A 15,484-nucleotide genomic window follows, 5' to 3' on the forward strand; every position below is an offset into this window, starting at 1 on the left:
CGTTAAATGCACAGTTCAGTTTTCATTAACAGAATCAAAATAAAGACAGAAGAATAACAGCCTCACACGTACAAACACACGTACATACATGCACACATACGTTCTAACAACTACAACAGTTTGTGGTTATGACTGGTGTGCTGTACGAGTGGTCGGTCTGGTCCACCCAGCGATACAAACTCTTTGGTTTGTTACATTCCTGATCCTGGAAACGCTTTCATCCAGAAACACCCAGGTGAAAAACAAGTGTACTTCCATAATGCAGGCTACTTAAAGTGCTCTATTTTAACGCACTAATTTTGTACTTAATATACTATGATATATAAAATGATTCTTTAGTACTTCTTAAGATAAACTTAAGATCATCTTAAGTCTTAATCATCTATAAAAAATGTATTTAGTTTCCACTTGTAGCACACTTGAACCCATCTTTCTAGTACACTCAAGTGTAGGCCTACTACAAGTGGTAACTAAATACATTTTTTAAATGCAGAGATAGTATGTTAAAAGCACATTTTAGTTCATATTCATGGTGTCTCAAAATAGCGCAGTTGAGTACACTTAGATGATCTTAAGTTTATCTTAAGAAGTACTAAAGAATCATTTTTAGTATATTAAGTATAAAATTAGTGCGCGAAAACAGAGCACTTTAAGTACATTATGGAAGCGTACTTGTTTTTCACCTGGGCAGACCAGCAACACCGCGCAAATGATGAAACATCCGTCACAAACATTCGTGTTCAGTCACACCTTCATGCACACATAAACAATCATGTATTCATACATTAGCCCTAAAAAAATTTGGACACTTTAAGTCACACTTTCAAATGCCCGAGGTCCTGTTTACACCTGGTCACTTCATGCGTTTTCGATATCATTCTGATTTTTTAAAACTCTTACATTTACACTTGGTCACATAAATGTTGTCTTTGCAAAATGGATCTAAATCCGAACTTCATTTCCCATTCCATTAGCATATTTAAAGTTCATGTCAATTAAGTTTTGATATATTTACAGTAGGAAATTTACAAAATATCTTCATGGAACATGATCTTTACTTAATATCCTAATGATTTTTGGCATAAAAGAAAAATCAATCATTTTGACTCATACAATGCATTTGAGCACTGTTGAACAGATTCTTAAACGCAGCTGATTGGCCATTGTGTTCATGCACTCAACAGATATGACTGTGATTGGCTACAATGATCATCGCTTCACGCTCTTCACCGAGCGCTCACACAGAAGCACACGGGAGCATTTGAAAGCCGTACGAGCATGAAGCAATGATCATTGTAGCCAATCACAGTCATATCTGTTGAGCGCATGCACACAATGACCAATTAGCCGTGTTTAAGAATCCGCTCAACAGCGCTCAAATGTTAGTGGGAAATGGACGTTTTCAAAATGTCAGTACCGACTAATATCGCGGTTGACACTGTTGACAACACTAAGTGGTTTCAACAACCAGATGCATTTACATGTGTTTAGTTTCATCTGGAATGCGGCCCAGACCACCTCCTGAAGTGGTTCGAGCGATCAGATTTAAATCCATCTCAAAAGCATTTTAGGAGGGTATTTACAACTGGTCTTTTCAAGATAGGATAGCTATCCGATCAGAGAAAACGCATGAAGTGGCCAGGTGTAAACAAGCCATGAATGTAATTTTGTCAGTCACAAAATATCAACTGAAGTGACAAAACATTTGACAAAAAGTTGATTGCAGTAGTCTTAAAAATGAAAAACAGGCATCATAGATCCACTAAAAATCACCAAAACAATCCTGCAGCATTTTTGATGTGCAATCTAATGCAACAACTTTTGACACATTTAAAAGAATAATTGAATTGTCCAAATATCTTTTGGGGCCACTGTATACTTTTGGGGACTTCCCATTCACATTTATTGTTTGCCAAATATGCTAATTATACAACAGACTAATCCTAAACTTAAAATAAACCGTTTTGGCATTTATACATTGTTTAGTTTCATTTTGAATCATGTATCCTTGCAAAGAGGTTCTCACAAGGTGCTTTTGTCAGCTTGCTATTCTTCTGGGGTTACTGAGAAACTTCATCCCCACAAGAACAGCAAAACCTGAGCACGCACACACATACACACAAAAACAAACTTTACACCATCTCCCAACACTTGTATATAATTGAGGCAAACTTGGCGAGAGTAATAATGAAATCTAAATAAAACTAAAAACATGCACAGGACGACCAGCATGCATTTACAAGATGAGACCTGTAACACAATGTCATATGGGACCTGAACCCTCCAGCCCCCCGAAACCCCCCATTGACGCTTGTAATGGTCACCTTGTTCGGGAAGTTACATTCTCGTGAGATACACTGAGGCTGAATAGATCCAGCAGATGGGACTAATGAGGCTACATACAGTGAATAAGCGCTATATTTATCTACTGACCTACGTAAGCCACTGGTCTTAAGACAGTTTAGAGCCGTCACTATGTACACAAAAGGCATCAGGGTCCAGCTGCGGAAAGCTATTCGATGTCCAAGTCACATAATGTGTAATTTCTTAGGCTTCAAGGAGTTTCGTTTTTGAGGCAGTATTTCCTTGAAATGTTCAAAAAACATCAAAAGGTTTCCATGGAACGTGTTAGTGAAAATATACTTTGTTGATCGGTACCATTCCTCCAATGTCTGGATATATCTCAAGACATGGTGGTTTTCCAGTGTGTGGCAGATCCAGAAGGTTGTTCTGTAATGTCCGGTTGTGAATGGGGTCCGTACTGATGTGGTCAGCTTTGGTTGTTCTCTGTCAGACAGGCCGCTCTTGCTTTACGCTCAACAGGTGAAGTCTTCGAAGTTGCCCTGGCCAGGATGGTGAGGTAGCATGTTGGCTGGGTAGGTTGACGGGGTACGAAGGTTTTCACAGGGAGCCTGAGAGGAAAGACAGACAATCAGAAACTACACAGTGTAAAATTAATTCTGCCTACAATTAGGCAATTAGGCAACAAGTAGCATGTCAAACATTGCACAGTATGAAGCAATAACTATTTCAAACATCATTTTGTGCATGTGAATTCAGTGAGCGGCTAATATAACTACTATTTCTGGCAATGGAAGGTCAAGCAGAGTATGTTGCATTGTGGGATACAGCATCTCATGCAGCTTTCTCTGTGGTATTGGCATATAATATAGTTGGTCTTCCAGTTAAAAAACTGCACACATACTGTATACTGCAGACATAGTATGAGTATGATAGTATGCAATTCTGAACATAGTCTTTATTGTCTGTAAGAATGAGTTTATCAGCCAGCACAGATACTGGTGGGATAGTTACTGACGTGACGCTTCACATCATCCAGGCTGAGAACGGCTCCTCGGTCGTTGTTGTTGCTGCGCTGGTGTTTCTTCTTGGCGCAACGACAGAGTTTGTACTTGATCACCTTTGAAGAGAGAAAACAAACCCACGCGTAAAACCTGCTGTTCAATTCATGCTATGCATGGACATGTGAAGAGCTTTTTTGAAGATGTTCATCTTCAAAGCAAATCAGAAAAGCAAACTTAAACAAGAATCTAAACTGAAATTCTGGATTAATTTCTATGAAATACAAATGTGATAACACAAAGATAACCAAAGAAAAACATCCATTGTGAGATTAGATTGGCAGACATTGACACATGGAACTGAAATCTAGGGGGTTTGTAGAAGTAAGACTAGCCAAGTCTTATTTGCATCTTGGTTCCCAAGTAAAGCACACATTCAGAAAATTTCCAAGAACTCAAAATCTTCTTCTGTCCCCAAATGCTGCTTTTCCAGAGATTGACAGAAACAATATGAAGTACTAGCTCTGAACTCGTAACTGGGGCATTTCCCCCCAATTCCCGTGTGGGCCTCCTGACACACAGAACAACACGATTGATGGATGATGTATTGTTTGTTATTGGCTTTCGGCTGTCATGTACCAGAAGTCAGTTTAAACCAGCCAGATTACGCAAACACAAATCCTGGAACTGACAGTATTTGTGTCTCATTTCCTGCAAATGACGCCAGCTTCCACCTGCCATATCTGACAGCCTGTCTTCCATCTGTGTCCTAATGTCACGGGCAATACTCAGAGCCTGCTGTTGAGTCTGAACCAGACTCTAGAGACTTTTCACATGAGAAGTCAATTTATCAAAATTGGTGCATGGCTAGATTTATTTATATTTTCCAAAAGAATGGTTTTGGGTACAGAACCCCCAAATGAAAGCATTATTTGGGGAAGATAAATCACTAAAAGTTGCTAAATGACAAACTGTTGTGGCATGTTCCTCATGCAAAACTTAAGAAGACTTGCCCAGGCCTTGGTCACTACTACAAGTTCTCCTACAAGGTTTGTACATACATATTTGAATATCAAATTGCAATAAGCATACTGGGCTGTTTCATATTCTCTCTCTCTCTTTCTGATAAGGGCCACAAAACATCCCATTTCTCCATTGGGAATGATAAGATTGTGCTGTGCTCAACTCATAAATATAATCATTTTGACATGAATGCAGAAACTGTTTTCATAAACCAGCATGAACATTCTGCTAAACATCTCCTTTTGCATTCTACTGAAAAAAAAAAAAAGAATACAGGTTTTGAAATGATATTTGGGTAAGTCAGTCATGACAGATTTTTCAATCTTGAGTGAACTATCCCTTTCACATTTCATTATTTGTCTTTTTTATCTTTCAGCAGAAACACTCTGAATGCTTGTGCCTTTGCTTTTGTTTTCCAAAGGCTCATGTGAATCTGTTGAGCAGAGGTGCAAGTCAGCACTTCCTGTAAAAGATCACGTGATCTGTTATCAATCACTGCCATACAGAGATACCCAAGGAGCATCCAAGAGAACAGACAAGAAAAACAGCTTTGCTGGCATCGCTCCCCTGTTTTTAAAGTCCTATGTTTTAATGCATGGTAGGATTGGGTGTTTGGCAATATAACATTAAACAAAATCATGAGTGTTGTGATGATTTATGACTTGCAGCACATAGTTTTTTTTCTAAATTTTCAACATTTTAAATCAATTTGAAAAAAGTGGCCTTATGGTCCAATACATAAAGATATATACTGAAAATTTTAAAAAGAGGGAATAATATTGCAATACTTTTTACACAACTTCGCCCACCCAAGTGTGTAATACTTCTGCAGATGAGACCAATGGTTATCAGAAGATCTGAGGACAATATTCTTAGCAGAAGCTATGTTGATTAAGATGCTAATAACAGAATGTGTGCATGCACACCAAAATTATTTCTTCATAATGCCTGAAGCACTGCATCTGCCAACAACATTGAGTCCTCAGCTTGCTTTGAATAAGATTCTAGTAGTTTGCTTCTGCACTGTTCTGCTTGCTTGCCTGCTGGATTGCCTATTATCACATCCGATGACAATTTTCCCAATCAAGAGACAATTCCACCCTTCGCCTTCAGGTATTGATATCTTGAAAGCAATCACATCCTGTGCCAAGGCTTGAAAAGTAATAACATATTTACACTCCATTGAGATGCTGAGTGTGGCAAAGGGACCCAAGTGGAAGAAAGCTCCAATGTTAAGAGAGCACAGCTTTTGTGAAGGTCATACCAAACACAATTACGGGGGAAAAGGAGAATATGTGCCATTTTGAGTGACGGAAATTTCCACAGCTGTCGAGTTTCAAGGTAATTATGTCTGAAGGGTCTTTAATACATTGAGAAAAGAAGAAATAACAGGTGCAGGTTTGGATTTGAGTCATGTAGGTCTTACCTCATACAGGTAGTCAAAGAGCTCTAGGATGGTTAAGATACTGGCACCGATGAACAGCCCCATCTGTCCGCCAATGTCACCTGAAATAGTTTATTTCAGTAATTAGCCACATGATCAAACAAACAAGCTTTGCAACATATCGTTCATAAATGGATTGTAAAATTACAAGCTGCTGTTTGTAATTTTTTTTTTTTTGATGTTCAACAACTTTATGGTCTTTATGTTCTCAGTTTAGAGTCACTTTAAGTTAGTTTGACTTTCTAAAAAGTGAAACACTGACTTCTTTAGGGAAAGCTATTAATACAGTTATTATTTTACAGGGTGTCTTCAGAGAAAGAACACCTGGAAATATTAAAGGATAAAACCATTTCAAGGCTTGAATACATCTCGGAAATCGCCGCTCACCAAGAAGGCCGGCTAACTCGTAGGCTTTCTTCTGCTCTATGGTCTCGTAGTTCAGGGCCTCAAAGAAGATGTCCAGCACCAGGATGTTTTCTCTAAAGAGCAGAACAGAAAGGAAAGGTGAGGAGTTCCCAAGTGCATTTACTTCCACAAGCCTCCCCATCTTTTGCACCATCCTCCCAAGCATCGATCCACAATCTCTGCCAATTTCACAGCATTTCATTCTCTAATCTTCCACTGCTGTAAGCAGATGGTTGGAGTCGATCCAGCAGAGACCTCAGGCCATTTTAGACACAGCTGGAGTTGATTCTAAGCATATCTGTTACGTTTTTGCACATCAAGTAGTGGCACTTTACACTTTATATCATATTGCTATAATTTACTCAACTTCTTAAAAAAATAAATTGAGTTTGTATTAAGAACATTCCTACACATTCACTGCATATGGTGTGAAAGTTACATTTTTTTGGTCCCCTTTAAATATTAAATGTTTAATTAAGCTACAGGCGACAGCTGCAGTTATTTTTTGAGTGTTTGCCCAAGCTTTTCAAAGCTACCTAGAAGCCAAAAACACTAAAAAGGTTAGCCTTAATGGTTCATTCGCAGCAGGTTTATTGAAGAATGGTAATGAGGTGCTACTTTAAAACCAAGTATTACAAAACAAAACAAAAAACCCACCATCTTCCTCCTTTAAAACCTAGACGTTACATCATCTGGGTTTAAAACATAAGCATCTCTGCTTTAGAGTAATACATAACCCTGTTACTGTCAAAGGGTTAGGGTTAGTAGATGATGGCAGATTTAAGATTACATATGATTCATTTCCTAAATATAAGAAACCATGGCAGAGATCTGATTTTGAGCCTTTTCACTGGATAGTCATCAATATCTTTGGGAACAAGCAGAAAACTAAATGGAGGCATTCAGCCGTTGCGTTTAGAAGATTAAATTCTTCCAAGTTCTTCAGTAACTTCTCTTTTCCTGTTCTGAATGTAAAATACTGCAAATAATTTACAATTGTTCCACTTGACTTCTCTTTTCATTTTCTAAATGCAAAATACTGCAAATAATAGTTCTTCTCCATTTAGTTCATGCAAATATAAGAAAATGGTTTCATGAAATTTTGATTGTCACTGTTTTGTGCTTTTAGGCTGCCGTAATAATTTCACAAATTAATGTTTAGGTCACAACCAATTTCACTGAAGTAATAGTTAACACCTCAGCTGAAAAGAAGAGTCATTTTATTTTGATAAATTTAGGAACACAATTTCTTCCTTTACAGTGCGTGCATAATTATTAGGCATGTTGATATTCTGATCAAATTCTTTCTTTCTCGAGCACATTTTACCAATTCCAAACCACATCAATCTTTATAACTACCATTACTTTTGTATGTAATCTTTTATAAGTGATATACAATTGTCCACAAAGGCTGTAAGTGAAAAACTCCTTATATTCAGGTGTGCAGAATTATTAGGCAGATTTTCTTTTACAGATAAACTGAGCCAAAAAAGAGATTGCACTTTTGGAAAATGGTGGTGTTGGAAACTAAATGGTTCCTGATGGTTTCACACCTAATTGTTCACCTTAATTCTTAATACTTATGCAGTTAACGTGTCTTTTCTTCTCCACCTGTTTTTATTTATTTTTTCTGACCGTGCTGACCCTATGAGCATTTTGCTGTCCAATGGTCATGGCTTAACTTTGCAAATTCTAGTATTGCATTAGTCTTACATCCTTCTCATGGGCATTTAATAATTTTTGACTTTCAGTCTGAGTTAAATCTCTTTTTTATCTTAAAAGAAAATCTGCCTAATAATTATGCACATCTGAATAGAAGGACTTTTCACTTCCAGCCTTCATGAACAACAGTTAATAGTTTAAAACATGCTGACTTTAGTATTTGCCTCTTAGCATGTAAATTAACACCCAAACTATTAGAACTGCCAGTAGAATACACAGCAAACCAAGAACAGCAACTTTCTTGACCTCCCACTGTAAACTTAATCAGGATGCATGTTGTTCCAGATGGCTGCGGATGTGGAGACATTTCCTGACATTTCTTAGCGTGTTTGTCAAAGCAGCGATGTGTTACATGTCTGCCATGCTGTTGTCTGGTCTTTAAGCTGTTCAGGTGATTGGCTGTCTGGATCTTGCATGAGGGCAGACAAAGATCCTGGTTAATTACTGATGAGGCACTAAACAGCTGCCAATATGGACAATTAAACAAGTAGGGCATAACAACCAACCCTAAATTACACAGTGCTTAAAATGGGCAATTTCTTTTTGTGATTTACTGTGGTTTATGCTTAAAACATAACCTCAAAAAAAGAAAAAAACATTTGCCAACTGCAGGAAATATCCTTTGAAAATAAGTATTTTTCTCAATTATGTAACTATTTTTTTATTTTAGGTGTCTGCACAAACTTCACCTTGTTTACATACAGTTGCACAATGTCAGATTAGCAAAACTGTTCAGAGTTTTGGTTTACAGAGATTTCTGGTTTACAGAGATTTCTGATTTACAGAGATATCGAGTGCAACGTGAAAGAATTATAAACCTACAAATGTCTCGTCATGGCCAAAACTCTATAGACGATTTTGTAATCAGCACCAGACACAAGCAACATTTAAGGGAAACTCACGCAATGTACTGCTCCGTCTTGTTGAACTTCTTGGCCAGGTATTTGGCAGAGGCTTTGCTGGGGATCTTGACGAAGGACAACTCTTTGCCGTAGCGCGTCATGTTGCAGGGCGTCTCGCAAATGCAGTAGTCATTGTCTCTTTCCACTAGAAAATCTAGATCCGGAGAAAAAGGTAGAACATTTCTCTTAAACTCAAAAATCCTGGCTGGAGAAACAACGGGACAGATGATGAAGTATAAAAAGGCCTGGGGAAGTGGGTGGTGAGGTTAGAAAGGGGTCATAAATCGAACTGTCCCATCATGGCCTCAGGTTCAGACATCAGTAATGAGGAGCGGATGGGTTCAGCGAAGAGAACTGGCCTCTAGACTGAAACGTTTCAACAGAGGCGGCAAATTTCTCACCTAGAGCCGGATCTGCACATTCCTTATACTGTTCCGGAGTGCAATATGGAGCATCTCCTAAAGACAGAGAAACAGCCTATATAAGCAAAGAAGACTCCCAGAAACATCTACAGTACAGTGCAATTGTATATATATATATAAAAACTAGCATAAATTAGGCAGTACAGCAAGTAAATTGCCATAAAGTCACAGTGCAAAAAGTAAAATGTAAAAAATACAAATTATAACGGCCAAAACATGTTTTATAATCTTCAAGCAACAAAAAAATAAAAATAAATAAATAAAATAAAAATTATACATATATACATACAGTGCCCTCCAAAAGTATTGGAACTAGTGAAGACAAAATTGCTCTGTTGGCTGTGGAGTCAAGACATTAACAAATATGATTAAAAGACAAAACTACAGAATGTCACATTTTATTATTGGGTGATTCAACACATAGATGTTTTACCAGATAAGAAGTTCTCGAAGAAGAGTTTCATCTGATGTGAGCATAAGTATTGGAACAGTTGCCTCGCAGGTCTTTCTAAGTGATCAGCTGTGTCCTGTTTCATTAATTTAATCAGATATTAAAAGCAGGGAATGTGTCGTATCAGTTATATCCATTACTTCTGCATTCTGAATCTTGCATTCGATGATGACACACACACAAACCAGGATGAAGATGAGGGAGCTGACTTTGAGAGCAAAGCAAGCAATTTGATGCTCAAAGAAAAGAGGAAGTTAATTAGAGCTCTAGCAAAAACAAAGGGCATGGAGAAATCAAGAGTTTGGAAACCACCAGCAACCAACAACTACCTGATCGGCTGAGAAAACAACAGTAGTTGATGACAGACAAATCATAAAAGCTGTGAAAATGAACCCTAAAAGACGTGTCTGTAAAATCACCAACAACTTCCAGAAAGCTAGGGTGATGTTCTGATAATTTACTGTCCTCAGGAGACTTTGACGCAGAATTACAGATGCTACACAGCAAGATACAAACCTCTGACCAGCTCTAAAAATAGAAAGGCAAGTTTAGAGTTTGCAAAAAAGCACAAAGGTGAGCCAGAAGTGTTTTGGAACTGTGTTTATGGACCGATGAGACAAAGATGAACCTTTATCGAAGTGATGGGAAAGCAAAAATGTGGAGAAATAAGGGAACTGCAATTGATCCCAAGCATACAGCCTCATCTGTAAAGCATGGTGGAGGTGGTGTCATGGCATGGGCATGTATGGCTGCCTCTGGAACAGGCCCTCTCCACTTTATGAATGACTTAATGTATGATGACAGTAGCAGAATGAATTTGGAAGGGTACAAAACCATCTTGCCAATATTCAAGAAAATGCCACCAGATTCATTGGGAAGTGCTTCATATTGCATCAGGACAATGACCCAAAACACCCTGCCAGTTCAGTCAAGGAATTTATAAGGGCAAAGAAATGGAAAGTCTTAGATTGCCCAAGTCAATCTCCAGATTTAAATCCGTCTGAACATGAATTTCACCAGCTGGAGAGGAGAGTAAAGGCAGAAACTCCCCAAAACAAACAACAATTGGAATTGGCTGCATTAAAGGCTGGGAAGAGCATTTCAAAGGATGAGACCAAGAGTCTGGTGATGTCTATGGGTCACAGACTCACTGCTGTGATTGTGCGCAAGGGATCTGCAACTAAATAATAGCTTTTAATCTTTTATATCTGCCTTATGTTCAAACGTCCCAATACTTATGCTCACATCAATGAGTGGGATGAACTCTAACAGTGCTGTTCTTTTTATTTGGTAAAACATGTATGTGTTGAAACGGCTAATAATAAAATGTGACATTCTGTAGTTTTGTCTCATATTCATCTTTTCATCATATTTGCAAATGTCTTGACTCCACAGCCAACAGAACAACTTTGTCTTCACTGTTCCAATACTTATGGAGGGCACTGTATATATATATATATATTTTTTTTTTTTTACTGTTTAAATTCTATTGTAATATTTTAAAATGTAATTTATTGTATTTATAACAATGCTACATTTTCTGCATCATATAACTCCAGTCTTCTTCACTGACACATGATCCTTCAGAAATCATTCTAATATGCTGATTTGCTGTTCAAGAAACAGTAAGCAGTTTTTTTTTTTTTAAATAGTAAAAATATTCCACAATATTACTGTGTTTGCAGTATGTTGGATCAAATAAATGCAGGATTGGTGAGCAGAAGAGGCTTCTTTAAAAAAACAACAACAACAAAAAAAAATTATCTTGCGGTCCAAAAACTTTTGACTGGAAGTGTGTGTGTGTGTGTGTGTGTGTGTAACTTTATCTCAAAAACAACATTTTCTAAAAGTATCTATTTAAATGATGAAGTATATACAGTAGGCTATAGTAGTATTTGTTTGCTGTCTTTAATTTATGCTGATGTCAATAAAAAGAGACCAGAGGATTTTTGTGACTTTATTACAGTAATGAGAATCTAATGAGAAACACCATTAAGAATAATGAGAATTAAAAACAAACCCTAAGGTAAAATGCCCACACTCATTAAAGTGATGAGAAATGTGCTTAATTGTGATGCAAATAATAGTTACTATACAAAATAGGACTCATTTTCTTCATGCATAATGCATTTTCTTATCTGCTTTTGATTTTGGGGTGAAATAAGAGCTGAATGTATTTTTGTGCAAGTTACCCTTTAAGAAAAGCGTGAGGATAAAGAACAAAAGATGTGCCGTGGAGAGAGAAGAACACAATGTTCTGGCTAAAGGTGAAATGAAACGGCCTCTGCCTGTCTGTTAATTAAAACGTGTCGCCGTCCATCACGCTGTTGTTATCAGCTCTGAACGTCTCCTCAAAAATCAGATTTCCTTTTTTAATTAATTGTATTTATTCAAGTCTTGAAGTTTCCTTGAATAGCTCAAGGACTCTTGCAGTGAGAGAAGGAGTGCATAGAATTGGCGAGACGCTGAATGAAAAACATGTCTAGACCGTGTAAGCCAGTGATGCTACAAAATTAGAATGTTCTAGTAATAATGAACTAGTTTGTTTATCAACAAGGCTCTGTTAAAATCAATTAAGTTGGCTACAAATCTATATTTATAATGAAAAAGAAAAGGTCTACAAAGCCACTGTCTGTGATGTTCCTGTTGATTACAATATTGTCCGCATGCAGTGCAGACAGCTTTGTTTATTATAACCAGAGCATTCCAGTTTTGTCACAGTGTAGATGGTGTTGAAGATACAGCAAATCTCTGTTTGACGCAGTTCAGATCTAGTTAATGACAAAGTCTTTAGAGATGATCAGAGGGCCGTATTTCAAACGAACGTACAGAACTCAGTGGGGTGCTGGATCCTAACATGGCTGCATAAAATTATGTTTTTCTACTCGCTCAAGTTAAAATCCTCTTTACTTTCACTAAGCCAAAAACTAGCAACTAGAATTTAAGCAAGACAACATGCTAAACAGCTTTAAGGGCACGGTGAGGGTTTAAAATCATCATAGGCTTAAAAAGAAACAGCTTGAAAACATTTCGTTCTGAAAAGGAATAACAAACCTCAAGAATTAGCAATTGACTTAATTTATTAAATAACTGCTGGGCAGAACACACTAAACTAGTAGAGACACTAAAAAAGATGAGACTGGGAAATGAAATCCTCACAAACTTCTTTCATTGTAGCTACTACTTTAAGATTTTAGGGTGTTTCATTGAGAATTAGGCTACAGAATAAAACCAAAATGATGAATTTCAGGGAGAAATATTGGTGCTTTGTCTGTTGGTGTTCAGAAGAGAATAGCACAGATAGATTTATAACATTGCAGACGTCACATATCTGGTTATGTTGATACATTACTGCATGTGTGTGTGTGTGTGTGTGTTTTACCAGGCATGTGCACCATGCGGCAGTTGCAATTCTCCACCAGATATCGTGTCTCGCAGTCGATGCGGCAGGCGGTGATACTGTATGTGCTGAAGAAATCAGAGTCCATGGGTGTTGCCTTACAGTCGCCCCATGGAGGAGGGAGATATGTCAGCTACAAGACAGAAAGAAATAGCAATAGTATCTTACGTGAATTCATTACAAATACAATTATTTAAAACACTTTGCAAAACAGCTCAACACAAATATTGCTCCTCACATGGAGTATACAGGAGACTCAAATCACAATGGCTTCCGAGTTTGACATTTAAAGGGTTAGTTCACCCAAAAATGAAAATTAGCCTGCGATGTACTCACCCTTGAGGCATCCTAGATGTATATGACTTTCTTCTTTCAGACGAATCCAATCGGAGTTATATTAAAAATTGTCCTAGCCCCTCTAAAGGCCTTTCCACACTGAGCACAAAAAAGCGAAACGAATATCAGACGCGAACATTCGCACACCGAAAAATGCAATTTTTTTTTTTTTTTCGCACAAGGCCGACGAATCTTTTCAGTTTCGCAAAGCTATAGGATCACGTGACCGTAGTAGCTGCTGTTGCACACAAGCGTGAGAATGGTGGTGCAGTGTAAACAAACACCGAAGAAGAGTATCCCGGATAAGAGAAGAGAGTGGATGCTGAGTTCTTGTTATCGTTGGTTTTTGAGAACAGATTTATTCTCACATGTTCATTATACAGAATAACATTTCTAATAATTCTCCACTGAATCATGTGATCTGTAGAGCACCATCCCTTTTCTTCCACGTGTGCGAATGTTATGAGTCAGAGCGTGTTCACTCTCTAGTCTAGGTCGTCTATATTTAAAAAAAAAAATTGAAACATTTTTCTACACATGAAATATGAAAGCAAATAGACATATGATTATGACAATATATTTTCTGTATGTGTTTTGTATGCAGCTCATGGTATTTTTTTATAGCAATAAAGGATGTTTATGATAAATGTTAGCAGTGTAGCGTTATTAAACATACAAAGAGTGCATATGTCTGCTACTCTGCTTATTATAGAATCAAAATCAACTATAGATCACAGTCGGAAGTTATTACTAGCAGTCAATGATGGTTTAAAGTGGGTAAGCAAATACATTAATTACATACATTTTCAAGTGTAGCTTGTAATAATGCGTGAATTAGCAGATGGCGAACAATCGTTTTGCGCTCTCGCCTCGCTTTTTCGCATCGCCCTCAGTGTGGAAAGGCCTTAAAGGGATAGTTCACCCAAAAATGAAAATTTGATGTTTATCTGCTTACCACCAGGGCATCCAAGATGTAGGTGACTTTGTTTCTTCAGTAGAACACAAACAAAGATTTTTAACTCAAACCGTTACAGTCTGTCAGTCATATAATGTCAGTCAATGGGACCCACGGATTTGAGAGTCAAAAAAACATACACAGAGAAAACCAAATTAAACCCTGCGGCTCGTGACGATACATTGAGGTCTAAAGACACGAAACGACCGGTCTGTGCAAGAAACTGAACATTATTTATATCATTTTTCACCTCTGATTTCACCACTGACACTCCTAATTGAGATTGTACATAGAGTGTCAATGGTCCATTTGAGAGATAGGTGGAGGTAATGCACTTATAATTCTGCGATCCGCAGTAAAACAAGAAGACGACGCGTCACGTGCCAGCTGTTGTGAACGCGCTCAGGACAGTTGGACATTGGATACACTTGGCTTATATCAAAATCCTCCGACATTTTTCTTTACAAATTCTCGTTTTGTGCTTCTAATTCATGACCGGCGTTTTGTTTTGTTCTCTCCGTGTTCATCACTAATCACGCAACGCCGACGTCAGGGTTCCTCAATTAGTTTTCGGCGAAGGCCAAATTCTGCCAACAATACCAAGCCAAGGGCCACTGACCTATATATATATATATATATATATATATACACATACACACAGTATGTCACAGAAGTGAGTACACCCTCACATTTTTGTACATATTTTATTATATCTTTTCATGTGACAACACTGAAGAAATGACACTTTGCTACAATGTAAAGTAGTGAGTGTACAGCTTGTATAACAGTGTAAATTTGCTGTCCCCTCAAAATAGCTCAACACACAGCAATTAATGTCTAAACCGCTGGCCACAAAAGTGAGAACACCCCTAAGTGAAAATGTCCAAATTGGGCCCAAAGTGTCAAGTATTTTGTGTGGCCACCATTATTTTCCAGCACTGCCTTAACCCTCTTGGGCATGGAATTCAACAGAGCTTCACATGTTGCCACTGGAGTCCTCTTCCACTCCTCCATAACGACATCACGGAGCTGGTGGCTGTTAGAGACCTTGTGCTCCTCCACCTTCCGTTTGAGGATGCCCCACAGATGCTCAATAGGGTTTAGGTCTGGAGACATGCTTGG

General features: G+C 37.9%; 1 protein-coding gene across 6 annotated transcripts in view; it reads right to left on the minus strand.

Moving 5' to 3' along the window:
* Positions 1–1,327: 1,327 nt before the first annotated feature.
* The window catches only part of asic1b (acid-sensing (proton-gated) ion channel 1b), a 186,269-nt gene continuing 172,112 nt past the window's right edge, over positions 1,328–15,484 (minus strand). For 5 of the 6 annotated variants that reach the window (XM_058761151.1, XM_058761149.1, XM_058761155.1 and 2 more), the window contains 7 exons: positions 13,054–13,204; positions 9,200–9,256; positions 8,799–8,952; positions 6,157–6,248; positions 5,752–5,831; positions 3,320–3,421; positions 1,328–2,912 (listed from right to left, as the gene is read on the minus strand). In XM_058761151.1, the coding sequence (XP_058617134.1) occupies positions 2,817–2,912; positions 3,320–3,421; positions 5,752–5,831; positions 6,157–6,248; positions 8,799–8,952; positions 9,200–9,256; positions 13,054–13,204 (732 nt within the window). In that variant the 3' untranslated portion in view covers positions 1,328–2,816. Of the gene's footprint in view, positions 2,913–3,315; positions 3,422–5,751; positions 5,832–6,156; positions 6,249–8,798; positions 8,953–9,199; positions 9,257–13,053; positions 13,205–15,484 lie in introns of all 6 variants that reach the window. The other variant, XM_058761152.1, reaches the window with a different exon arrangement.

Source organism: Onychostoma macrolepis, chromosome 22, assembly GCF_012432095.1.
Source record: "Onychostoma macrolepis isolate SWU-2019 chromosome 22, ASM1243209v1, whole genome shotgun sequence".
Taxonomy (NCBI): domain Eukaryota; kingdom Metazoa; phylum Chordata; class Actinopteri; order Cypriniformes; family Cyprinidae; genus Onychostoma; species Onychostoma macrolepis.